Source organism: Myxocyprinus asiaticus, chromosome 13, assembly GCF_019703515.2.
Source record: "Myxocyprinus asiaticus isolate MX2 ecotype Aquarium Trade chromosome 13, UBuf_Myxa_2, whole genome shotgun sequence".
NCBI classification, from domain to species: domain Eukaryota; kingdom Metazoa; phylum Chordata; class Actinopteri; order Cypriniformes; family Catostomidae; genus Myxocyprinus; species Myxocyprinus asiaticus.
Genome location: NC_059356.1, coordinates 4,181,379 through 4,209,333, shown reverse-complemented (window position 1 = coordinate 4,209,333; position 27,955 = coordinate 4,181,379). Strand labels below are relative to the sequence as shown.

Genomic DNA, 27,955 nt, shown 5'->3' with positions numbered 1-27,955 from the left:
AGTCTTTGGTTACATGACAATATTGTTATGGAACTTATGATCACTCAAAAAATACTCAGAGTGTGTAACACAGATTTTTGCAACAGCCCTGGGTACATACAGCACTTGCAAGTTGATCCATTAGCAGTACACGTGTACACAGAACAGGGAATGGGAATACTTGTCATCACACCTCAGGAAAAATCACAACACATCTTGATGCAACTGGAGGAGTAGTGAGCAAGATCAAGCAAGTACTGTATGCCCTTGTTCTCCCTGGAGATGGCTTAAACAAGCCTCTGCTTCCAGTTTCTGAGCTGCTGACCAATAAGAACAAAGTGCCAAATATTTCAAGTTGGCTTCTGAAATTTGTGCACAGTGTCTGACATCTGTCTGAGTACATCGCATTGAGACCCTCAAAATGGCTTGAAGAGGGCTGTGCACTGGAGGTCCCCTCATAATTTAATCGATCTGGAGCTTTGTAGCAAGAGTGGCAAAAATTGGCAAATCAAGTTAATAGACTCTTTCTTAAAAAGACTGGGTGCTGTTTAACAAGCAAAAGGTTCTTTTATCAAATATCAGTTAAGAGGTATGCACACTTATGTAACCAGGTTATTGTCTTTTATTTTTTCTCTTAAGTTTCCACTTTGTTCTTTAGTTGAATCAAAGGTGGAAAATGATGTAACATGATTTATCTTGTTTCATCTCGTACATTTTAACAAAAACCTGCTATTTTACCAGGTGTGTAGACTTTTGTAGACACTGTATATATACATTATATTTACATTTTTTGTTGCTAAATAGAATGTGTAATTGCTCTTTGAATTTATGAATTTCATACCATTACTTTCAGTTTGCTTTAAAGAGTATGTGACAGGCAGAGTCAAATTCAAGTAAAGTCTGAATGAATCTGAATTCAAACTGTAACAGTAAATGCAACACACACTGAGCCACTACATCAATACTTTAAGCTTATTTTTTCACAACTAAGAAAAACAATCTGTCAATATACATGTAACAAAAACATCCCTCTGTTGCATTTCATATAAATATCTCGTAATTCGTATCCTGCTGAACAAACTTCAAAGTGGTTTCAGAACAAACGCATAGGCCTGTGCTAGAAGTGTATAAAGACAAAACTCAAAGAACTAGATTTTTTTTTATATAGTTACATCTCCACTTCTTATTGCGTTCTGTTGACATTCAACACAGCACATAGTAATACAGATTCATACAATTAACAAAGTTGTCCTTCAAAACGTGTCAAAGATATAAAAAGCATGAAGTAAATAAGGTACCCAGTGGTTTAAAAAAAAAAAAAAAACAACAAAAAAAAAACATCATAACCAACTAAATTCAACTTGTTACATAAAATTTAGATTCACAAATTCTGCCATCGAATAATAAACTGTATAGGATTAAATTCTAAACAAAACATTTTGCTGTCCATAATATCCTAATATTTTATTGTAGATGGTTGCATTTTGTGAATACTGGAAGTATGCTGGAATTTTAAGCAGCTCGTCAATGCCTTGAAAATACAGTAAATCAATAATAAACTGTTTATTTAATCAGTTAAGAGCTGCTTCCAGCTTTAAAACTAACAATTAACACACTATTTGAAAAGTGAAACAGTTTATTCATTAAGTGATTATGGACCTTCAAGATGGAGTGACTTGTCTTAATGAAGTGCTTGATTGTGTGAGCACAAACACTTCCACCAAAGGGGAAAGCAGTAGCCTGTGCTCTTTTACCGCCTGTGCATGTTTAACACGGTGGAACAAATTCTGGCTATGACATAAAGGGGTGCTACAGCTCCATGCAGACAGAAACACTTTCATTTATTTATTGTTTTTATTATTTTATTTTGTACTTTTTCTTTTATTATCAGTGTGTCACAAATGCCATGGACTCGGCTGGACTCGAGTCTGACTCAAGCTCAAGTAAAAATTCAGAAAGTCTGTGATGACTCCAAGTCCATTAAAAGTTGGACTTTAGACCGGACTCAAGCACCCTAACTCTAACTGACATATCAAAACTGAATCAAAATATAAATCAAAATTGGTTCACATCTTAAATTCTTTCTTGTATGAATTTGGCAATATCTATCATGTAAATGATTTCCTCTTTTTTTTTTTCTCAATGGGATAGAATGTCTGTAGAAACAATACCATCTCCCTTTCATAATCTTCCTCCTTTCTTTAAAGATGCCATAATGGCCTGATTCAACCGTAGAGATACTTCAGCAGCTTTTATGGTGTAATCAGAATATAGTAATTGGAGGACAATGTTTATTTTGGGAGATATTTATTTAGAATCATATTTACTTTATAAATGATCTTGTTGAATAGGTTTGTTTTTCAGTAATTATGATGAATTTATAAAGAAATATGGAAATGTTCAAGTTTTTGTTATAGACAATTACTATCTGCCATACCTGTAAACTGGAAAAAAGAAGTAAAAAATATCTAAGGAATTTATCATTACTTGCCGTCCAAATATGAAAAACTATAAATGGCTGAGGAATTTGAAAATTAATAAAGACATATAAGTTTGCCTTACAACATAAAAAATTATGTTTGTCTCCACAACGCTTTAGGGATTATTGGGAAGACCTTTTTGATATATCTATTCCGTGAAGTTATGTTTTTGGATGCTTTACCAAACATCATCAAGTGTACAAATGCAGGCTTTCCAATTTAAATTATTTTATAAAATAATGCCAACAAAAAAGATGTTATGTAAATGAAACACTGAATTAGACTTCTCCTGTAGATTTTGTTCAGAAGAGGAAGAAAATATTATGCATTTATTTTTGGTATTGTCCTAGTGATGCTTCTTTGTGGTTCAATATAGCGAAATGGCTTGCTGCATTTTAAATACATTTTCCATTGCATCTATACATAATACTTTGGGGTGATTGTACACAAAAAGATTTATTTACCTCTAGTATTATTTTGTATGATAAAAGTATATATTTTCAAAATGGTTGATGGTAAAGGTTTATTTCTACCTGTATTTAAAATATATTTAAAGCACTATTACAAATTAGAGAAAGAGTGAGAAGAGTTCAAACTGGTAAAAAAGAAATGTTTTTTAAAAAAATGGGCAAAACTGGTGAGGTTTTTTGAAGATTAACTGAGATTAAGGTGTATATATATATATATATATATATATATATATATATATATATATATAATTATATTTGTAACACAAATGGTTTTGCCTTTGTTATAGTTTCAATTTTATTTTATTTACTTAATTCTTATTTTGGAAGAAAGAAAAGTTGTATGAATAGTGGTCTTAAGAGTTATACTGTATATATTATTTCATGTTCTTTTTTTCTTTTTGTCTTGTCTTTCAGTTTTGCTCACAACAACAACTGGGCAATGCCCTTTTCTTTGACTTTTCCCAAATTAAGTCTGTTGTTATGGCTTCTCTCCAGTATGCACTCTCTCATGTTTTTTCAGGGCATCTGAGCGACAGAAACCCTTTCCACACTGAAGGCATGTGAAAGGCTTCTCTCCAGTGTGAATTTTCATGTGCATGTTAAGATCTCCTTTCCGTATGAAACTCTTTCCACACTGATGGCATATGTAAGGCTTCTCTCCAGTGTGAGTTTTCATGTGCATGTTAAGATCTCCTTTCCGTACGAAACTCTTTCCACACTGAGAGCACGTGAAAGGCTTCTCTCCATTGTGAATTCTTATGTGTATCTTAAGACTCTCTTTCCGTGTTATACGCTTTCCACACTGATGGCATTTGAAAGGTTTCTCTCCAGTGTGAATTAACATGTGTGTCTGAAGACTTTGTTTCTGTCTGAAACTCTTTCCACACTGAGGACATGTGAAAGGTTTCTCTCCGGTGTGAATTCTAATGTGTCTTCTAAGACTTCCTTTATGATTGAAACTATTTCCACACTGAGGGCAGGTGAAGGAATTTTGGGCTTGAGTTTTGTTTTTTGAGGAATTCTTCTTAGTCTGTGAGCAACTAAAATATCTTTTTTTAGTTATGAAATGATGATTCTGATACTGCTGTTCCTCTTCCACTTCATTCAGTTCTTCACTTTCTTCTTTCACTTCTATTGGTTCTTGATTTTCCTCTTTCATTTCCATCAAGTCTAAACAGAAAATATCAATGAAAATCAAAGAAAAGCATGGAGGTCTACAGAGATCATATATATACAGTTGCCTCCACTAATATTGGCACCCTTGGTAAATATGAGCAAAGAAGGCTGTAAAAAATGTTCGCTATTGTTTATCCTTTTGATCTTTCATTCAAAATATTCACAAAAATCGAACCTTTAATTGAAGTAAAATAATTGAAGGGAAAAATCTCAGTTAAAGAAATATTTTTCTCCAAAACATGGTTGCCACAATTATTGGCACCCCTAGAAATTCTTATGAGTAAAATATATCTCAAGTATATTGCCATTCATATTTTTACATTTTTTAGTACACCTGGGTGACTAGGAACATTAAATTGTTCAGCCATGACTTCCTGTTTCACAAGGGTATAAATATAAGTTAAAACACAAGACAAATTCCCTTAGTCATCCATCACAATGGGGAAGACCAAAGAATAAAGTTATGATGTACGGCAAAAGGTTGTTGAGTTTTACAAATGTGAAGTGGCTATAAGAAAATATCTAAAGCACTGAAAATGCGCATTTCCACCATCAGGGCAATAATTAAGTAGTTCCAATCAACTGGAGATGTTAAGAATCAGCCTGGAAGAGGATGTCTGTCTATAGGGCTGTTTTTATGCCAGAGGTCCTGGACATCTTTTTCTGATACATGGCATCATGGACTCTATCAAATATCGACAGATAAAAAATCAAAAACTGACTGCCTCTTCCAGAAAGCCATCCCAGTCCCCTGACCTGGACCCCATAGAAAACCTGAACTGAAGAGTCCACCAAAATGGACCTCTGAATTTGAAGGATCTGGAGAGATTCTGTATGGAGGAATGGTCTCAGATCCCTTGCCATGCGTTCTCCAACCTCATTAGGCATTATAGGACAGGACTCATAGCTGTTAACTTGGCAAAGGGAGGTTGCACAAAGTATTGAATAAAAGGGTGCCAATAATTGTGCCACACATACACTGATGGCCAAAAGTTTGGAATAATGTACAGATTTTGCTGTTTTGGAAGGAAATTGGTACTTTAATTCACCAAAGTGGCATTCAACTGATCACAAAATATAGTCACGGCATTACTGATGTTAAAAAAAAAATAAATAAAAAATAAATACAGCACCATCACTATTTGAAAAAGTCATTTTTGATCAAATCTAGACAGGCAACATTTCCAGCAGCCATCAATCCAACATCTTATCCTTGAGTAATCATGCTAAATTGCTAATTTGGTACTAGAAAATCACTTGCCATTATATCAAACACAGCTGAAAGCTATTTGGTTCGTTAAGTGAAGCTTAACATTGTTTTTGTGTTTGTAGGTCAAAAATGGCAAAAAAGAAACAGCTTTCTCTAGAAACTCATCAGTCAATCATTGTTTTGAGGAATGAAGGCTATACAATGCTTAAAACTGCCAAAAAACTGAAGATTTCATATAAAGGTGTACACTACAGTCTTCAAAGTCAAAGGACAACTGGCTCTAACAAGGACAGAAAGAGATGTGGAAGACCAGATGTACAACTAAACAAGAGGATAAGTACATCAGAGTCTCTAGTTTGAGAAATAGACGCTCACATGTTCTCAATTGACAGCTTCGTTGAATTCTTCCCGCTCAACACCAGTTTCATGTACAACAGTAAAGAGAAGACTCAGGGGTGCAGGCCTTATGGGAAGAATTGCAAAGAAAAAGCCACTTTTGAAACAGAAAAACAAAAAGAAAATGTTAGAGTGGGTAAAGAAACACAGACATTGGACAACAGATAATTGGAAAAGAGTGTTATGGATCTTAACCCCATTGAGCTTTTGTGGGATCAGCTAGACTGTAAGGTGCATGAGAAGTGCCCGAAAAGACAGCCACATCTATGGCAAGTGCTACAGGAAGTGTGGGGTGAAATGTCACCTGAGTATCTGGACAAACTGATAGCTAGAATGCCAAGGATCTGCAAAGCTGTCATTGCTGCACATGGAGGATTTTTTGATGAGAACTCTTTGAAGTAGTTTAAGTAATTTTTCATGTTATTAATGTCCTGACTATACATCGTGATCAGTTGAATGCCACTTTGGTGAATAAAAGTACCAATTTGTTTCCATAAGAGCAAAATCTTGCATTATTCCAAACTTTTGGCCGCCAGTGTTTGTGTGTGTATATATATATATATATATATATACACACACACACACACACACACACACACACACACAAACACACACACAAGCAAGAATGATATTTTGATGCTCGCTGACAATTAAATGACATATAAACCGTCCACTTAGAGCATCTGTTGCGGCTCACATTTTCTCACGACAATTACCCCAAACCGCACAAGTTCATGTAGGATACATAAAGGATTTTCTCAGAGCTCATGTGGCGACACTTAGGTAGAAAATCAGAAAATATGTGGAACAAAATCACAATGTGTCCATCATTACGGGTTCAACATGATATTGGTGCAATTTCAAATAGAGACAGAGACTGGCTCATGTGATGCAAGTTTATCACAAATATGGGCAAACTGGAATTTTTTAATATAAAAAAATAATGCAAAATACTATTGATAGAAATATTTATAGCCGTTAATCATGCACCAGTGAATGACGCATTGCTGAATAAGTTTGTTATAAGTGGCCAAAATGTACTGGGGTGGGGGGGCATGGAAAGATTTCTTTTTGAAATGTGGCAGAGGCTATCTCATTATTTACTTGGCTATTGTATATGCCTATATACAAAACTGTATATAAATATACAAAAAGGAATAAAAATTGGTAGAGATGTGGGGGGATTGTGGGTGCAGTTGGAAAACCCTGGCCAGCCCAAACTCCAGGCCTGAATCCCATCGAAAACCTCTGGAATGTGATCAAGAGGAAGATGGATGGCCACAAGCCATCAAACAAAGCTGAGCTGCTTGAATTATTGTGCCAGGAGTGCATAATGTCACCCAACAGCAATGTGAAAGACTGGTAGAGAGCATGCCAAGACGCACGAAAGCAGAGTTATTCCATCAAATATTGATTTTTGAACTCTTCCTAAGTTAAAACATTAGTATTGTATTGTTAAAAAATGAATATGAACTTGTTTTCTTTGCCTTATTCTGTCTGGTTCATCTTCTTCCAACCTACAGGCAGATATTAAAATCAACCAAGCCAGTAGTATGGACTGTAAAGAGATGGACCAATGAAGCAGAGCGGGAACTACAAGCCTGCTTCGACTGCATGGATTGGAGTGTTTTTGAGGCTGCAGCCACAGACCTGGACGAGCTCACAGATACTGTTACATCATATATCAGTTTCTGTGAGGATATGTGCATTCCTACTAGGATTTATTTAAAGTTCAACAATGACAAACCATGGTTTACAGCAGAGCTCAGGCAGCTTTGTCAGGCCAAAGAGGATGCTTACAGGGGTGGGGATAAAGTCTTATACAATTAGGCCAGGAACACACTGAACAAGGAAATCAGAGTGGCTAAAAGAAGATACTCTGAGAAGCTGAAAAACAAGTTTTCAGCTAACGACCCTGCATCAGTGTGGAGTGGCATGAAACAACTCACAAATTACAGGACTCCTACCCCCAACCCTGTGGCGGACCAACAACTGGCTGACGACCTGAATGTGTTCTACTGCAGATTTGAAAGGCCCAATCTCACACCCCACACCCACTCTGACCTTCACTTCACCCACTCTGACCTTCACTTCACACAAACACCAACACCTCCTACAACCCCCCTCCTGCTACTCAACCTGCACTTAAGATCTGTGAAGATGATGTGAGCCACGTCTTTCGGAAACAAAAGAGGAGGAAAACTTCAGGCCCAGATGGCGTCTTACCAGCGTGTCTTCGATCCTGTGGTAACCAGCTGGCCCCCATCTTCACACAGATCTTCAATAGATCACTGGAGCAGTGTGAAGCCCCAAGCTGCTTCAAACGCTCAATCATTATTCCTGTCCCCAAGAAACCAAAGATCACAGGACTTAATGACTACAGACCTGTCGCCCTGACGTCTGTGGTCATGAAATCATTTGAGAGACTGGTGTTGGCCCACCTGAAGAACATCACTGGACATTTTCTAGATCCCCTTCAATTTGCTTATCAAGCAAACAGGTCTGTGGATGATGCAGTCAACATGGGATTGCATCATATCCTGCAACATCTGGACAGACCAGGAACATATGCAAGGATCCTTTTTGTGGACTTCAGTTCGGCTTTCAACACCATCATCCCAGCTATACTCCAGAATAAATTACACCAACTCTCTGTTCCCATGTCTATCTGTCAGTGGATTAACAGCTTTCTGACGGACAGGCAGCAGCTTGTGAGACAGGGGAAACTCACTTCCAGCACCTGTACAATCAGCACTGGTGCCCCCCAGGGATGTGTGCTCTCCCCACTACTCTTCTCCCTCTACACCAGTGACTGCATCACCAAGGACCCCTCTGTCAAGCTCCTGAAGTTTGCAGACGACACCACTGTCATCAGCCTCATCCGAGATGACGATGAGTCTGCATACAGAAGGGAGGTTGAACAGCTGGCTGACTGGTGCAATCAAAACAACCTTGAGATGAACACGCTCAAAACGGTGGAGATGATTTTGGACTTTAGGAGGAACACCCCAACACTGACCCCCCCTCACCATTCTAAACAGCACTGTGGCAGCAGTGGAGTCATTCAGGTTCCTGGGCAGTACCATCTCACAGAACCTGAAGTGGGAGACACACATTGACTCCATTGTGAAAAAGGTCCAGCAGAGGTTGTACTTCCTTCGCCAGCTGAGGAAGTTCAACCTGCCACAGGCGCTGCTGATACAGTTCTACTCAGCAGTCATTGAGTCTGTCCTCTGCACTTCAATATCTGTCTGGTTTGGTTCAGCTACGAAATCAGACATCAGAAGACTACAAAGGACAATTCGGACTGCTGAGAGGATTATTGGTTACCATTTGTCATTTTCTTCAAATAAATGCTCTTAAATGACAATATTTTTATTTAGGAGAAATGTTGTCAGTACTTTATAGAATAAAATAAAAATTTTCATCTTAGTCAAACACATACATATAAATATAAATCCAGAGAAACTTATCATTTTGCAGCGGTCTCGTAATTTTTTTCCAGAGCTGTATATACATATATAAATAAAGTTGAGTTCAGATTAAAGTGCAATGTTGTGATTTAATTATATAAATATATATTTTACATGTGCTGCGTGGTTCACAGTGGATTAGTGCTCTGCTTTGACATCTCAAACAATGTGAATGATTCTCAATGTCTGTGGAGTTTCCAGAGTATGAGTGGTCAGATTAATACATTAATTTAAAGTACGCAGCTCATCTACACTAAGATTGCAGCCTTCAGCAGTTTAATAAATCACATTAGGACATTACTTGGATTAATTGCCCATTTCAGTGTAAAAAGAGTTCAAATTAAAGCACGCGTTCAAATTAAGCCTGTGAGCATTTTAAAGCTGTCAGTGTGTCAGTCATATTGCGTGCTGGTACTGGATAGTCGGTGCTTGGTACTACTGCAGAAACACTGGTATTGTTATATATTTTTTATTTTAGTACTGACTTGGTACCGAATTACTGGTACTTTTGACAACACTACCAGTGACACACCATTACCTGCAAATTACTCTGAAAAAATTACACTTTTTCGAAGATGTCTTAAAGACCTTGATTGGCAGAATTTTTTTCCAACATTAAGGACGGTGTTTTGACTTCTCTCTAGTATGCACAGTCTCATGTTGTTTTAGGGCGTTTGACTGAATGAAACTCTTTCCACACTGAAAGCATGTGTAAGGCCTCTCTCCAGTGTGAATTCTCATGTGAATGTCAAGACATCCTTTATGCAAAAAACTCTTCCCACACTGAGAGCATACAAAAGGCTTCTCTCCAGTGTGACTTCTCATGTGAGTATGAAGGTTTCCTCTACTCATGTAACTTTTTCCACACTGATGGCATGTGAATGGCTTCTCTTCAGTGTGATATCTTATGTGATCCTTAAGGCCTCCTCTATTAGTGAAACACTTTCCACACTGATGGCACGTGAAAGGCTTCATTCCAGTGTGAATTTTCATGTGCTTGTTAAGACTTCCTTTCTGTGTGAAACACTTTGTACACTGAAGGCATGTGAAAGCTTTCTCTCCATTGTGAATTTTAATGTGCATGTTAAGATTTCCTTTCTGTATGAACTTCTTGCCACAATGAGGACATGTGAACGGTTTCTCTCCAGTGTGATTTCTCATATGCTCATTAAGGTGTCCTTTACACATGAAACTCTTACCACACTGAAGGCAGGTGAATGGTTTCTCTCTGGTGTGAATTTTTGTGTGTCTGTTAAGACTTTTCCTCTGTGTGAAACTCTTTCCACACTGATGGCATGTGTAAGGGCTTATTCCATTGTGAAGACTTCTGTGATTCAGAAGGTCTCCTCTACGTGCAAATCTCTTTCCACACTGAGGGCAGGTGAAGGAATTTTTGGCTTGAGTTTTGTTTTGTGAGGAATTCTTCTCAGTCTGTGAGCAAGTAAAATATTTTTCTCCAGTTATGAAATAAGGATTCTGATACTGATGTTTCTCCTTCATTTCATTTCCATCAAGTCTAAAAAGAAAATATGAATGAAAAGCAACAGAAGTGACCCTCAATGTAATTGAAGAAATCAAGTATTGATTTTTATATAATATTTTATGTACTAAAAGGTAAAAAAAAAAAGTTGTTTTGCCTATGTTAATTCAAGTTATGCATGTCTCTACAGTGCAGTGGATGTGCACATCAAGAACGCGTGTGAGGAGGTCCGGAGATACCTGCATTTGTATAACTTGAGTTTGATGGAATAAAAAGACATCTTTATGTGTCTAAACTCCTGAAGATAAATAGTTTGGTGTCCCAGAGCAGTCGTAGTGCACATGCCCCAACTGCCTGTGTATGCACAGTCAAATTAAGTATACTCTGAAAGGTGTGCATTCAAGCTGTATGCAGATGCTCAGCATTTGCGTCAAAACCGAAGCATACTTTGGTCTTTATTGTCATAATAAGTGCAAATAGTGTGGATTAGTTAAGTGCTCATGGAATTCAGCTGGTTCTTGAATGTTGACATGGTTTCAGCAGATTGTGTGGAGGTTGGAAACTCATTCCACCAGAGGAACAGAGAAAATGAATGATCGTGAAATAGACTTTGTGCCTCTTTGCGACAGGACCACCAGGCGCCGCTCGTTCATTGACTACAGAGAGCGAGTTAGGATGCAGACCTGGAGGAGTGAATTGAAGAAGGTGCTGTTCCACTGGCTCTCCTGAAGGTCAGAGACAAATCCTTGAATTTGATGTGGGCAGCTAAAAGGTAACAGTGGATTGAAATCAAGATTGGAGTTACGTGAGCCCTCTTTGGCTGATTGAAGACCAGATGTGCTGTGTGAGTGTGGGTAAGATCGATGGAGAGGCAGCTTGCAGAAGAGTGGAGGGGATAGGGTCAAGGGGACAGGTGTTTTTTTAACTGACAAAGCATCAGCAGCTAGTTCTCTAACCCAGTGTTTCCCAGCCGGTGTGCCGTGGAAAATTATTAAATTCCACAAAATAAATAAATGCATGAAAAAAAAAAAAATTCAGGGATCCAAACTCCTCACCTTTCGGAGAAATTCGCCGTTTTGAAACCATAATTGGTCACTTTTGTGATTGTGATGAGCAATGATTAATGTGCAAAAGTGACTGATATTTATATGCGTTAAGGGTCTTTCACATGACTCACGTGAGCGCTGCAGAATACATTGAAGTCTATGAAGTGATGCCACACCAAAGTGTTTTTCACACACAAGTTTTTGCTTCACCAATAATGTCTTTGAGAGTACTAAGCAACAAGAAATATTTAAAAACTGTCCAAATTTGTGAAGAGACATTGAATGTCTCATAATTTCTTTTAATTAAATATTACCTCATCATTTACGAACATCAGAGACCCCAGTTATTGAACTAATTTAAATTCACCAAGAAAACGCTTAGACCTAAACATAAACGAGTCCTTTTATTACTTTCTACTATCAAAGCAACTGCAAGCTTTTTTCTCTCTTCCAAATACATGTTTTCAATGTTTATTGTGCACACCTCCTGCTTTTTTACGTGGCAAACTCGTAAAATCGCCCCTCTGTGACGCTTTTTGCAACTCTTGTCATGTGGAGAGCAATGCAGCATTGACGCTGGCGCTGAACGGAGTGTTGATGCCTCGACTCAACTCATGTGAAATGTGCTTTACAATGATGAAAGAATATTATCGAAACTCAAAATTATTATTATTTGTCTATTATTGTGGTCTTTTCTGATAAAAGCCATGCTCAGCAGTTTAAATCTGTAGGAAAATGATACCGTAGATCTGCTTTGTGTTTATAATTCTTATAATGAAGTCAACAGATTTGTAGCCATGCAAGTTTTAATAAAGGAGAAGGTAAGGACGTTATTGAAGCTCACTATTATTAGACTATTATTGTTGTCTTTTTGGATGAAAAATAATGCTCAGACTGAAGGAAGACTATAGATCTTCTTTGTTCTTTTAATGCTTAAACACTATAAAGTGTCTTGGTAGATTTAGGTCATGAATGACTCAAAATGATTCACTGACTCACTCATAGCACATAAGACGCTCGTTTGTCGCCACCTAGTGACATTTCCAGAAGGGGTCACTGAACTAATCAGTTAATAAAATTGAACAAATTTGTGAAACAGAAGCAAGCCTCACCAAAATACTCTTTATTTTGCAGCTAATTCTGCACAATTGTAAACTTGAATAAAATTGAATCACTAAAATAGCTGGAATTGATGCTTTTATCTTATTCTTTAAAAAAAATATCCCCAGAAAAAACATTTGTGGACCAGTGATTGTCTTACCTTTTTCGCCCCTCATGAGTTTGCATCCCTGTAATTTGTTGTGGCATTGCAAGAACAAATCTACAGATTAGAAAAGAAACAAATTTGTTGTTTTTTCATTACCCATTTAGCGCTCTTGCCACCTGTGACCTCAAACAGCGTAGCCTACCTATGTGACTTTTTTTTTTTTTTTTTTTTTGCATAGCCGAATTGCAAACATTACAAGTAAACACGCTACTAAGACGGACAGAAAACATGGACAAGTTCTTGAAAAGGAAAAATATTGACGATGGTTAGCCTATGTGGATTAGTGGTGTGCCATAGAATTTTGTAGTCGTAAAAAGTGTGCCGTTGCAGAAAAAAGGTTGGGAAACACTGTTCTAACCCACACAACCACAACCGCCTCTATCTACTTCCCATCCTCTGTTTTCCTTTCTCTCCTCTCTCTTGAGACAGATATCTCCAAAGTGCTTCTTTCTAACTGTGCTACCACCAGTTCTCTTGAACATATCTCCTCCCATCTTCTGCAAGCTGCCTCTCCAACGATCTTACCCACACGTGCACACATCACCATTACAGCACTTACAACTGAAACTTTCCCAACACATTCATGCAGGCTCGAGGTACCCCACTGCTCAAAAAAACAACACAACCCCACAGAAGTCGATAACTATAGACCGGTCTCTCTCCTACCTTTCCTAGCTAAAACTCTTGAGAGGGTTGTATTCAACAAGATGTCTGCTTTTTTCATAGAACAACCTACTCGACAGACATCAGGCTGGCTTCAAAAAGGGCACTTGACAAAGACTGCCCTCTTGTCAGTAGCTGAAACCCTATGACTGATGAGAGCAAACTCCAAATTATCTGTCCTCATCCTCCTTGACTTGTCTGCTGCACAGTGAACCACCAGATTCTCCAGAGAGTCACCAATCAAGGTGATTAAGGACAGGTGCAAATGTACCTGCATGTGTGCGGTTTTCCATACCGCCACAATGTGAACTGATCTGAGATCGCCGCCATGCATGTGCAGTCACTGGTTTGTTCTGAATCACACACAGACCTTGTTTATCTGTCTTTAAATCACAGCCTTTTGTGGATTAATAATCACATATGACCAACTTGCCATTTTGATGTTACTTTGTTTAATTGTGCAGCCCTGAAGGATTGTGAAATTAGTCTACTGATGTGCTCTTTATGAAACTTAATGGCTAAATGAAAGCACATTAAAATCACTGCGATATTCACGATATTGGTCAATTTTACATAGTCAATAAAATGACCTTGATTATATCGTTAATATTCAATATATATAACCCAGCCCTACTGACCACTGGTGTTCCTCAGGGATCAGTGTTTGGATCCATCCTCTTCTCGATCAACACTATCTCACTCAGATCTATTACAACACATAGCTTTTCTTACCACTGCAGTGCAGATGATACGCAGCTCTACCTGCCGTTCCAGACTGACGACCCCACCGCCTCGGCTTATATCTCTGCCTGCTCGAGATTTCGTCATGGTTGAAGTAGCGTCACCTTCAGCTCAACCTGGCCAAGACAGAACTCCTCACCATCCCAGCCAAGTTGTCTGTTGACCACAACCTCACTTCATCTTGGTTCAACTGCACTAACGCCAACCAGGATAGCTTGGAACCTGGTAGATAGCCAGTTTAATTTAACTGCCCACATCTCATCAACCACCCAGTCTTGCAGGTTTGCGCTTTACAACATCAGGAAAAGTAGAACTTTCCTGTCTGAATATGCTGGACAGTAAGGGTTGCAACTAACGATTATTTTGATCATCAATTAATCTAACGATTATTAGAATGATTATTTGACTATTTGACGATTATTGCAATGATTAATCATTAGCTCTTAACCAATTATTCAGCTTGTCCCCCGACTTAAAAGGTTGTATTAAACGTGCTTACAAATAAATACGACAAAATCATCTTTTAAAAATACCTCTAAATGACATTCACTGAATTAAAGGGAAAAAAATTTTTTTATTAAGTTTAATTCAGTAAAGAAATTCACTGCAAAAAATCCTATTGTGTTTTTGTCTTGTTTTCCATTTAAAATAGTCTAAAAATCCTTAAAACAAGATACATTTACTTGAGAAGCAACATATAAGATATTTAGACTTGCTTTAAGAGAATGTATCTTAAACATAAGTGTATTTTGTATATAAAATGTATGTTTTTTTCACTTGGTTATACTTCTGCAAGTGCAGTAAAGACAAAATATGGTCCAGGACATAGCAGTGTGTAATATATTTTAATACTATATACTAAGTAATGTGTAATCACAATCATACATTAAGTCTTGAGTGAAGTCTTGTTTTTCAGTGTTTCTCTCTGGGTGCATGACTAAAACTCACACTCCCTGCACCTGTGGAAACATTGTACCACTCCTGACTGCTTTCTTCTTATCTTACAAATGGCTGGGGCAAGTTGGGGAGGTTGGAGCTGGGGGCGGCTGGCCCCAGAGAGAAACCATTTATTAGCTGAGATTGAGTCTGTTATCAGGAATGCTGAACGATGAAATCCAATTGCCACCTAGGGCCCATATAAGCTACAGAAATTTGGAAGCTCACTGCTCACTACCAGTCGGAGTTAAGAGTCTCTGTATGGTTTTTGAGTCCACCTTGCATATGTGTTCATTAATACTTGTTAGGAAGGCACCTCAGTCTTTATTACAGAATTTCCACCACACAGTGCATCTGCTCTTCAATCAGCCAAAGAGGGCTCACGTCTACCCACTCTTGATTTCACTCCACTGGTTACATATAGCTGCCAGCATCAAATTCAAGGATTTGACTTTGGCCTTCAGGACAGCTAGTATAGCAGCACCCTCTTCAATTCACTCCTCCAGGTCTATGTCCCCTCTTGCTCTCTGCGGTCAATGAACGAGCAGCTCCTTGTGGTCCCGTTGCAAAGAGGCACAAAGTCTATTTCACGATCATTCACTTTCTCTGTTCCTCTGTGGTGAAATGATCTTCCAACCTCAACATGATCTGCTTAAACCATCTCAACATTCAAGCAGCAGCTGAAAACACTTCAGTTCCACGAGCACTTAACCAATCCACAATAACTGCACTTACTATTTGATAATTAAAAATATATATATCTTCTACACTAGCTCCTATACTACTCCAGTCACTTTGAGAATTCGGCTGTGTGAAACTGCAGATATTGTTGTATTTGTAAGTCGCTTTGTATAAAAGCACCTGCTTAATGACTTAATGTAAATTATCAATAACCTTCAGTCTGACAGACTCATTCGGCGATACGTCATACACTGGTGCGTTATTAACCACTATAAATATTGTTTTAATGATACAAAACTGAATTTTGCATTATTTTATTAAAAGTGTATGTTTGTCCTTATGAAAATGGGATTATTTAACTGTTTTAGCCTATATTTGTGATAAAATCTAAGTGAAACTGCACTTGTCACAAACACATGAAGACACGTCGAAACAGTATCATGTTGAACTCTCAATAATGGACATGTTTTGATTTTGTTCCACATATTTTCAGATTTTCTGCACACGTGCTGCCACATTCTTTTAAAAAAAAAAAAATACTTTTTGTATTCTCAAACATGTGCAGGTAAGTTTTCCTCTGAGGTGATAAGAGAGGTACAAAAAGACATGAGTCACAACAGATATTCTAGAAATCTGAGCCTGTCAAGAGTTACATTAAATAAGATACTATATCATATTCAGGGTTGGGCTGCACCAGAATACATGTAATGGTGTTATGTATTTAGAACACAAAAATGAGGTGTATTCAGCCCCCGTTATGTTTTCAAGCACCTGTATTCAGAATACAGTTACTTTATAAAATCTTGTTAGAAAACTTTTATACAGATATTAAAGAAAAAATTATTGCCAATCAAGTAAGAAACAGCTTTTCCTAAACAGTGCACATGAGCACGTTACACACTCGCTCTCTCTTCCTTTTTGATCAGCAGCGGGGCGTGCAGTGTTGCCAGCTTTCACAACAAATTGGGAAAATTTGAAACAATCGTGGGTTAAAATCTTAGAATATCGGGGCCTGGGTAGCTCAGTGGTAAAGATGCTGGCTACCACCCCTGGAGTTCGCTAGTTCGAATCCCAGGGCATGCTGAGTGACTCCAGCCAGGTCTCCTAAGCAACCAAATTGGCCCGGTTGCTAGGGAGGGTAGAGTCACATGGGGTAACCTCCTCGTGATCACTATAATGTGGTTCGTTCTCGGTGGGGCGCGTGATGAGTTGAGCGCGGATGCCACGTGGGTGGCGTAAAGCCTCCACATGCACTATGTCTCCGTGGCAACGCGCTCAACAAGCCACGTGATAAGATGCGTGGGATGATGGTCTCAGACGCGGAGGCAACTGGGATTCATCCTCCGCCACCCGGATTGAGGCGAATCACTACGTGACCACGAGGACTTAAAAGCACATTGGGAATTGGCCATTCCAAATTTGGAGAAAAAGGTGTTTTGGGATACTTTAAAAATGGACCATGATCACCAAATGTCTGATGGTAGGCACTTAAGAATAGAAATGCAACGTTTTATTCCTGGATTTAATATCTGGTAACCACACCGGCACATCTTAATCAGTGCGCTGTCAGCTGTATCAATACAGTCTGCAACGTGCTTTCCATAAATATAAAATTTGCGCACGATACATTGTTTCCCGCAATTGTTGCTGTGTAAATACATTTATGCAGCTGCAGATGCGACTTCTGTGTAAAGGTGGAGTAAAGACGGACAGCTCACGATAAGCATTTGGCAAGTCACATCCACATCAGAAACACGCAAGATTAAGGACTTTTGAGAAATAGCAGTTATTAACAAAATTATATAAATAGGTAAAATATGGGAGAAAGAACTGCAAAGACTACAAGAGGGAAAAGGATTTGAAGTAGATCAGAGTCGAAACGACGACAGAAAAACTTGCAAATAGCTACTATAAAATTTGTGGCTTACAGACATATGTAAGACTAGATCAGTATGACACATACTGAAACAAAGGCATATTAGTATTATTTCTCACTTTTTAAAAAACATCTCATACAAAAAAACAAAACAAAGGATGAGTAAAAGAATCAAAAGCACCCAAAATAAAAGTGTTGGTAATAAAAGAGATATGAAATTAAAAAAAAAAACAATTGGCCTTAATATGGAAATATGTAAGCAAGCCTAGTTAAAAATCATTAATATACTACACTGACCTCACTACTTTATGCCATCCAGTTATCATCTCAAAAATAAATACGGTTTATTTGCATTTCTTACCTAATGTTGTATCAAAATGTATTATTCTTTGACAGTCCAATCAAATAATGGCTTAAGAAAAAGATTAAAATGTTAAAATATTGTTGTTGTCTTCTGCCTTCCATAAAAACATTAGTGTCCAACTCTAATCTAATTTAAAGAAACTAGATATTCAGATTCACTTCAGATAAGATAATAATGACATATCACCCTTAATTCCTCCAATTGTGCCTTACCTTTATAAATATGTATTTTAAAAGTATTCTTGTATTTTGAATACGTTACTTTTTTATGTGACGTGTTCAGAGTACTTTACTGAATACATATAAGACAAAGTATTCAGTATATAGCCCAAATCTAGACAGGCCCCATTTCCAGCAGCCATCACTCCAACATCTTATCCATGAGTAATCATGCTAAATTGATCATTTGGTACTAGAAAATCACTTGCCATTATATCAAATATAGATGAAAGCTATTTGGTCCGTTAAATGAAGCTTAACATTGTGTTTGTGTTTGTTTTTGAGTTGCCACAGTATGCAATAGACTGGCATGTCTTAAGGTCAATATGAGGTCAAAAATGGCAAAAAAGAAACAGCTTTCTCTAGAAACTCATCAGTCAATCATTGTTTTGAGGAATGAAGGCTATACAATGCTTGAAATTGCCAAAAAACTGAAGATTTCATACAAAGGTGTACACTACAGTCTTCAAAGACAAAGGACAACTGGCTCTAACAAGGACAGAAAGAGATGTGGAAGACCAGATGTACAACTAAACAAGAGGATAAGTACATCAGAGTCTCTAGTTTAAGAAATAGAAGTCTCACATGTCCTCAGCTGACAGCTTCAATGAATTCTACCCGCTCAACACCAGTTTCATGTACAACAGTAAAGAGAAGACTCAGGGGTGCAGGCCTTTTATGGGAAGAATTGCAAAGAAAAAGACACTTTTGAAACAGAAAATCAAAAAGAGAAGGTTAGAGTGGACAAAGAAACACAGACATTGGACAACAGATAATTGGAAAAGAGTGTTATGGATCTTAACCCCACTGAGCTTCTGTGGGATCAGCTAGACTGTAAGGTGCGTGAGAAGTGCCCGACAAGACAGTCACATCTATGGCAAGTGCTACAGGAAGTGTGGGGTGAAATGTCACCTGAGTATCTGAACAAACTGACAGCTAGAATGTCAAGGATCTGCAAAGCTGTCATTGCTGCACATGGAGGATTTTTTGATGATAACTATTTGAAGTAGTTTAAGAAGTTCTGAACATTGTTTTCAAATTGTAATAGTAATATTTCATGTTATTAATGTCCTGACTATACTTTGTGATCAGTTGAATGCCATTTTGGTGAATAAAAGTACCAATTTCTTTCCATAAGAGCAAAATCTGTACATTATTCTAAACTTTTGGCTGCCAGTGTATATATATATAAAAAAAAAAACGAAAAGATCTTTTTATAAGTCATGGGTCAGGAATCTGAGTGCCCCCCAATCTGAGTGTCCCTTATTTTACAACTTCACTGTCTTTGAAAACCCCTGCTTTAAAGTAATCCGTCCAACCCTGATTGTATACATACAGGTGCATCTCAATAAATTAGAATGTTGTGGAAAAGTTCATTTATTTCAGTAATTCAACTCAAATTGTGAAACTCGTGTATTAAATCAATTCAATACACACAGACTGAAGTAGTTTAAGTCTTTGGTTCTTTTAATTGAGATGATTTTGGCTCACATTTAACAAAAACCCACCAATTCACTATCTCAACAAATTAGAATACATCATAAGACCAATAAAAAAAAACATTTTTAGTGAATTGTTGGCCTTCTGGAAAGTATGTTCATTTACTGTATATGTACTCAATACTTGGTAGGGGCTTCTTTTGCTTTAATTACTGCCTCAATTCGGCGTGGCATGGAGGTGATCAGTTTGTGGCACTGCTGAGGTGGTATGGAAGCCCAGGTTTCTTTGACAGTGGCCTTCAGCTCATCTGCATTTTATGGTCTCGTTTCTCATTTTCCTCTTGACAATACCCCATAGATTCTCTATGGGGTTCAGGTCTGGTTAGTTTGCTGGCCAGTCAAGCACACCAACACCATGGTCATTTAACCAACTTTTGGTGCTTTTGGCAGTGTGGGCAGGTACCAAATCCTGCTGGAAAATGAAATCAGCATCTTTAAAAAGCTGGTCAGCAGAAGGAAGCATGAAGTGCTCCAAAATTTCTTGGTAAACGGGTGCAGTGACTTTGGTTTTCAAAAAACACAATGGACCAAAACCAGCAGATGACATTGCACCCCAGATCATCACAGACTATGGAAACTTAACACTGGATTTCAAGCAACTTGGGCTATGAGCTTCTCCACCCTTCCTCCAGACTCTAGGACCTTGGTTTCCAAATGAAATACAAAACTTGCTCTCATCTGAAAAGAGGACTTAGGACCACTGGGCAACAGTCCAGTTCTTCTTCTCCTTAGCCCAGGTAAGACGCCTCTGACGTTGTCTGTGGTTCAGGAGTGGCTTAACAAGAGGAATACGACAACTGTAGCCAAATTCCTTGACACGTCTGTGTGTGGTGGCTCTTGATGCCTTGACCCCAGCCTCAGTCCATTCCTTGTGAAGTTCACCCAAATTCTTGAATCGATTTTGCTTGACAATCCTCATAAGGCTGCGGTTCTCTCGGTTGGTTGTGCATCTTTTTCTTCCACTCAACTTTCTGTTAACATGCTTGGATACAGCACCCTGTGAACAGCCAGCTTCTTTGGCAATGAATGTTTGTGGCTTACCCTCCTTGTGAAGGGTGTCAATGATTGTCTTCTGGACAACTGTCAGATCAGCAGTCTTCCCCATGATTGTGTAGCCTAGTGAACCAAACTGAGAGACCATTTTGAAGGCTCAGGAAACCTTTGCAGGTGTTTTGAGTTGATTAGCTGATTGGCATGTCACCATATTCTAATTTTTTGAGATAGTGAATTGGTGGGTTTTTGTTAAATGTGAGCCAAAATCATCACAATTAAAAGAACCAAAGACTTAAACTACTTCAGTCTGTGTGCATTGAATTTATTTAATACACGAGTTTCACAATTTGAGTTGAATTACTGAAATAAATGAACTTTTCCACGACATTCTAATTTATTGAGATGCACCTGTATTTAACTTTCTGAAATGTCTATCTTAATGTTTAAAACCTTCCGAGCAAGATATGGCCTACGATAACAGGCATCTGTGTCTCACTCGCTCCTCAAGCAGATGAGCAGGCAGTGTATGGGAGGTTGAAGGAGGAGGGATGTTTTTCTAGAACTATAAGAGTGATTTCCTTCCAAAACAAAGTGAACACATGTCACCTGCAAAGAACAAGCACATGTTGTACAGGGCTGTACAAGGTTGTACAAGGCTGAGATATCATCGCAATGATTCTGCAGGCCATATCCAATTAAAAAAATATCATGAATATCACAATCATTTTAATGTACTTTTTATCTGGCCACTACATTTTCTAAAAAGCACATCATTCGGTGGTGTTTTCTCCGAGGAGGCAAAAGAGGTAGTCCCTCCTCAAAAAATTTGGGTGAGGACAATAATCATCTGTACACAGGGGTGTAAATTAACGAATTACAAATACACTCGTTACTGTAATTAAGTATTTTTTTCCAAGAATTTTACTTTGAGTAGTTTTAAAATGGGATAATTTTACTTGAGTACATTTTAAGGGCTGTAACTGTACTTTTACTGCGCTACTTTCCCACTGTCTCTTTTCGCTACTTTCTTGATCTGTTTTTATTTGTATCCATCAAAGTGAATGGCTAGGGAGAGTCTCGTGACTCCCATCAAATCAAAACAAGCACTGAAATCTTGAACGGCAGCTGACCGGTTGAGTGACACCAACTGCTTTTAATAATCATCACGGATGTGGAGTATGCCTCAAGCAGCAGTTCAACACCTGAACATCCATGGCCTATCCTGAAAGGGCTTTTTGAAATGAAGAAGGCCAATTGCTTGAACGTGTTATATGATTTTAGCTTACTCATGCCAGTTGAGGTATCAGCATTAATTCTACATCTAATTTGAAGAAATTTCATATTTCTACTTAAGATTTTAGGAATGTCAATTTTAAGACATTTTTATAATCTATCGCAGTATTGCACCCAGCCAACATGTGCTGTAGACCTTCCAGCACATGTTGGCAACCACGCTCAAGTCACCACTCGCCCCACCGAGAACGAACCACATTATAGCGACCACGAGGGGGTTACCCCATGTGACTCTACCCTCCCTAGCAAATGGGCCAATTTGGTTGCTTAGGAGACCTGGCTGGAGTCACCCAGCACACCCTGGGATTCGAGCTAGCGAACTCCATGGGTGGTAGCCAGTGTCTTTACCACTGAGCTACCCAGGCCCCCCTCTAAACAAGCCTTTTTAAACGATCTGTGTCCGCTGGCACAGGAAAAAAATGCTCTTCTCAGAGAAAATATCAGCTAATACAATAAAAAACTGCAGTGAAGAAGCGCTTTGATGAAATTTCCAATTACCTAGCCAGGTATTATAATAGTTCAATTGTCATATGCAAGAGGTGAACAATACAAAAACACTTAAGAACCATTAGCAGGCGGGGCCTGGGTAGCACAGCGAGTAATGACGCTGACTACCACCCCTGGAGTCGCAAGTTCAAATCCAGGGTGTGCTGAGTGACTCCAGCCAGGTCTCCTAAGCAACCAAATTGGCCCAGTTGCTAGGGAGGGTACAGTCACATGGAGTAACCTCCTTGTGGTCGCGATTAGTGGGTCTCGCTCTCAATGGGGTGCGTGGCGAGTTGTGCGTGGATCGTGGAGAGTAGCATGAGCCTCCACATGCTGTGAGTCTCCGCGGTGTCATGCACAACGAGTCACGTGATAAGATGCATGGATTAACATTCTCAGAAGCGGAGGCAACTGAGACTTGTCTTCCGCCACCCAGATTGAGTTGAGTAACCGCGCCACCACGAGGACCTACTAAGTAGTGGGAATTGGGCATTCCAAATTGGGAGAAAAGGGGATAAAAAATATATATATATATATAAGAACCATTAGCAAGCTATTTACACTGTTTTTCCTCCATTTACAGTTAAAATACCAATGTTTTATATTTAATGCCTAGTCAAGATGATGAATTTACATTTAAAATAATTGTATGAACTCCAATCACATTTAAACACACATTGATTAAAAAAAATCTTTTTCATAAAGCAGCACACAGCTATTACTAGATTGCTGGCTAATTATAAAATTAAAACTATATGCGGCAACCTACGCGTTCTGGATTATTTTCAACAGCAGGATAAGAATGTGTTCATTTATTTCTCGTTTTCATTTTTTTCTCCTTGTATAATATTCAGTTAGGAAAAAACTGCAGCTATTGTGTTGAAGAGCTCTGAATTTTGCACTACTCATTCCACTCTCACTCCAAGGAATTACATTAATGGACATGTTGTGATTGCAAATTGGGCAAAATCGTTTTCCAGTGGACTTTTTAAATAATTGGATCAAATAGGCAGATTCAAAAGGTCCTTCTCAGTCTCTATGGTGCACACACTAAAAAAGCTTTTTTTAATAAGACTTTCAAACAATTATAGGCTAACAAAACATTAAGATAGATAACCCTATTAAAAAGTAAGTTTAGTGTCAAACTAAAGACAAACTGATAACCCATAGGTGCAATTAAACTTAATGTGACATATTTGGTTAATTATTCATTGTCATTATTTCATATAGCCTAATAATTATTATTCCTTATTTTATTTCTATTTTATTTTTGCATTATAATTAATACATTATTTTATGCTATCTTAATATTGTATAAAGAATTATTATATTTATAAATTCCTTCCCTGCCTTTTCATTTAGTTGGATGATTTTATTAATAGTTAATAGAGATATTTAATGAAGAGGTTTGAATTACACCACGTCTTGTAACTCGTGTTATTACTGAGATGCCTATGCCCGGTGGAGACAGAGAAGCTGATGCCATGAATGATAAGGACTGTTTCACAGCTCGTGCTGTTTTCCCTTTGCCTTGTCGCGTGTGAAACTGCACATTAACAGTACAGTACACAAACTTTTCATATTTGCCATACCACTCCCACTGCATTATTCTTAACTGCTAAATCAAGTTTGTAGTCTTACAACTCTATGCCAGTATCCCCCACACTCCGTCATGCCATGACAGTGCTGCTGAAATCTTAAAGGAGCTCCGTGTCTTTTGCAACATGAGCGATCAGTTTACGCAATCGACCAAATTACCGATCACCGATCGAGTCATAGGACGTGAATATCGGCCGATACCGATCGGTGGCCGATTGATCGGAGCATCCCTGATGTTGGATATTACAAGTTTTTATGTCTATAAGTCAGTGTTTCCTGCACCGCTATTCAGCAGCTCCGGTATCGGCCTCAAATTTCCTGATCGGTGGACCACTCATTTATTATTGTGTTATTATATAATTTATTATTTTCGTTAATCATGGGATTATTATTATTATCTAATAATTCCATGCCTTAGATGTACATTTCAAACATCTTCACTATTCTTTATAACCTATAGGCAAAATGAGTGGAATCATTCAATCTTAATTCATAGTAGTCTACTGATATTATGACACCCCTTCAATTACAAATATGGGTGTCTAAGTGTATGGACCATTCTACCAGACTGGTTTATACTCAGAGTTGGAAACATCTTAAAATGTCTATGTATGTCCACCCCCCCCCCCAAAAAAACATAATCAATTTAAACGATGCATTTTACAAATTTCAAAGTTCAATTTATACGATTTTTCAAAATCTAAATGCAATATTTCTCTGTAAAATGTTCGCAACGTTTTCTCTTACAATTCTTAAAGTTACACACAGATTTTTCACACTTTGCAGTGCATTTTCTTCAACATGAAGGGCTCTAAACTACTGCCCATACAGCCATGATGGACAGGGATAATCATGCTCAGCCAGTGGAATAAAACTTTGCGTTTCAATAGTAAAAAAAAAAAAAAAAAAAAAATTATCTAGTTTTATAATAGAATCTAAATTGTTTTCTTTCACTTTAAAATAAATTAAAAACCAACACTGAAAACAAATACAAAAGATGATTTCATACATTTTAATTTAGGGGTTTGGGACAGCCACTTTCTAATAGAAAATACTGATTTTGTATAGCCTGTACTTAGGGTATTAATTTCTCAATTCCTTGGGTTGAAATAGATCATAACATTTTCAAATTAAATTTCCAATATCTCATTTGTGAAAATACAAAATTACATTGTAAATTGATTTAGTAAAAAGGGGGGGGGGGGGAAGAAAGAAGGAAACATTCTTAAGAATGCTACCGGGTCGGCTTTTCATCATTTTTAATTTGTGAAGAACACTATTCTTAAGGGTGCATCTCCCACATCGTCCCCTATCTTTGCGTGTTTTAAAGGTTATTTGTCAGCTCCTCTGGTTTAATAACTACAGTCATCAAATCTGTTCAACTGTCTGAATGTAAAGAATGAAGAATGAACACCAACCTGTTTGTTCGTCAGTGTGTTCGGTTTTAATTCTGCATGCTTCTGGATAAGCCATATCTTCACTCTCCTCTTTAATAAACATCTTTACAACAGTGTCACACAGATTTCACTTGTTTCCTGGAGTTTTACAATTCTCCCGCCGAAAATAAACACTGGAAATCAAACTTGTGAAATCACTGAAGAAATAAAACAGATGAAAGACACACATTTACTCTCCTTCAGCGCGGAGAATCTTCTTCTTCATCATCATCATCATCATCGTCTTCGTCTTCTTCTTCTTCTTCTTCCAATCACTAACTAATACCGCGCATTATCGCCACCTACTGAACGCATCTGGAGCAGTGTAGGGTTGCACCAGCTGTGCGTAAAGTCTCACTTAAGTTGAGACGTAAAATTCACACTAAGGGCTTGGTAACTACTAGTTAGTTTGTAACTAAGTCAGTGCTTTATTTGCACCTGTTCTTAAGGCAAGACTTAACTAGTAGGTCGTAAGCTCTCCGTTAAGTAATGCGTAGTCACATAATATGGCGTTTACCTGTATTGATCCAGTAAGCAGCCTTCAAATTTATACACAGAACTGTTAAAAAGCTGTGAATTTTAGTTTGATTCGACTGAAGTGCTTGTGAGACAAAACTACATGGTAAATATGTACTTGTAGTCAGTTTGGGTGACGAAAACATTAGAAAATAAGATGTTAACATGGTTGGATGCTGCGATTTTCTCGTTTATTTCGCCAGTTTAAATTTCTTACTGAGGGCATGTTAAAGTAGTGTTTAACAGAGGCCTACATCATAACTACATTGAACGTGAAGCAATTTGATGCGATCGATGTTGTAGGAATGTATCTTTTTCGAAATAACTGGCAAAAGATTTGCGATTTCAATTTCTTTCACTGCTCAAAGTTCCCATATATTAATTATAATTATCTTACTATAATTAGAACCTAAATAGAAATGAGAAATGTATCACTGTAAATTGTGTCAGCATGAAAGCAATACCATTCTAGGTTTTACTCAGCATATGAAAGTACACAGGAATGTTCCAAACTGTTCCTTCACCTGTGGTGTACCTGACTGTTCCCCTGCTTTTACAAAATTTTCAGCATTCAAGTCTCATCTATATAGAGACCATAAGGGGTATCATAGGTCTCATAGAGGTGTCAGATTTGACCAAACAGACACAGCATTGATTTGCCAGATTGAATATTGTCATTTCACATGTACAAGTCTGAAGGGCTTAATTAGGCATTTAAAGGACCATATAGATGTGGGCAGGGAAATAAAATGCCTTTTTAAGAGCTGTGAGAGGACATTTAGTGTTAAATCCACATTTGCGTCTCATATCTCAAGAACACACAAAAACAGTCCACCTGAGCATCTACATGAAGCTGTTTTTGCAAACCCATCACAACATGAGTGTCAACCCTGTACATCTCTAGATGAGAGTGAGAGACCTGAGCCAGGTGAGGTCCTTGAAAGTGTAGATGAAGATTTTTTTCTGAAGAATTTGACTTTGTTTTATTTAAAACTGCAAGCAAAGCTTTTACCTTCATGTGTAATTCAGACCATCGTTGAAGAAGTCCAAGGAATTCATGATCTGGTCCAGTCATATGTCTTCTTAAAACTCAAGGACAGATTGTCTGAATTTGGAGTGTCTAGTGACACAATAATAAATATAACTGAGGAACTCCAAAAGAACGATATACTTAAGGCAGGCAATTCCATCTTGCAAACAGATCAGTGTCACAAGACAGTCTTTAAAAACTGCTTTAATTATGTCGAACCAGTGCCTGTGTATTTAGGTACTAATGACTCAGGGAAAGACTGCTTTGCACAGTACGTGCCTATAAAGGAAACTCTTAATGCCCTTTTTGAATCAGAGGCTTTCAAAAAGCAATATGAACTATCAAATTCTCGCCTACTGACCAATGATGTGTTTAAGGACATTTGGTATGGACATAATATTGCTAATAGTGCCTTATTTAAAACAAACAAATCATCTATAGCCTTGATTCTCTATCAAGATGCATTTGAGGTTGTAAATCCTTTAGGATCAGGCCGAAAGAAACACAAGATTTTGGCAGTATATTTAACACTTGGTGATATTTTGCCATACAAAATGTCCAATATTGAGGGAACAAGTTTTTAAGCATTTTGGACAGGAAATAGTTTTTAATAAATTGATTAATGACCTTAAAGACCTAGAGGAGAG

General features: G+C 37.8%; 2 protein-coding genes across 3 annotated transcripts in view; both read right to left on the bottom strand.

Annotated features, from left to right (window-relative positions):
* The window catches only part of LOC127450354 (gastrula zinc finger protein XlCGF26.1-like), a 175,374-nt gene that overhangs the window by 105,061 nt on the left and 42,358 nt on the right, over nt 1-27,955 (bottom strand). The gene's annotated exons all lie outside the window — the stretch shown is intronic.
* LOC127450405 (gastrula zinc finger protein XlCGF49.1-like) lies at nt 579-26,016 on the bottom strand. The gene is made up of 2 exons (XM_051714495.1): nt 25,745-26,016; nt 579-4,099 (listed from the first exon to the last, which is right to left on the bottom strand). The coding sequence occupies exons 1-2, from the start codon at nt 25,824-25,826 to the stop codon at nt 3,408-3,410; spliced, it is 774 nt and encodes a 257-aa protein (XP_051570455.1). The 5' UTR covers nt 25,827-26,016; the 3' UTR covers nt 579-3,407.

Bases quoted from the DNA above. Each gene is read 5' to 3' on its own strand.
- LOC127450405 (XM_051714495.1), bottom strand. From the start codon at position 25,826: ATGTTTATTAAAGAGGAGAGTGAAGATATGGCTTATCCAGAAGCATGC. The intron at 4,100-25,744 runs GTTGGTGTTCAT...TTTTCTGTTTAG, and splicing joins ACACACTGACGAACAAACAG to ACTTGATGGAAATGAAAGAG.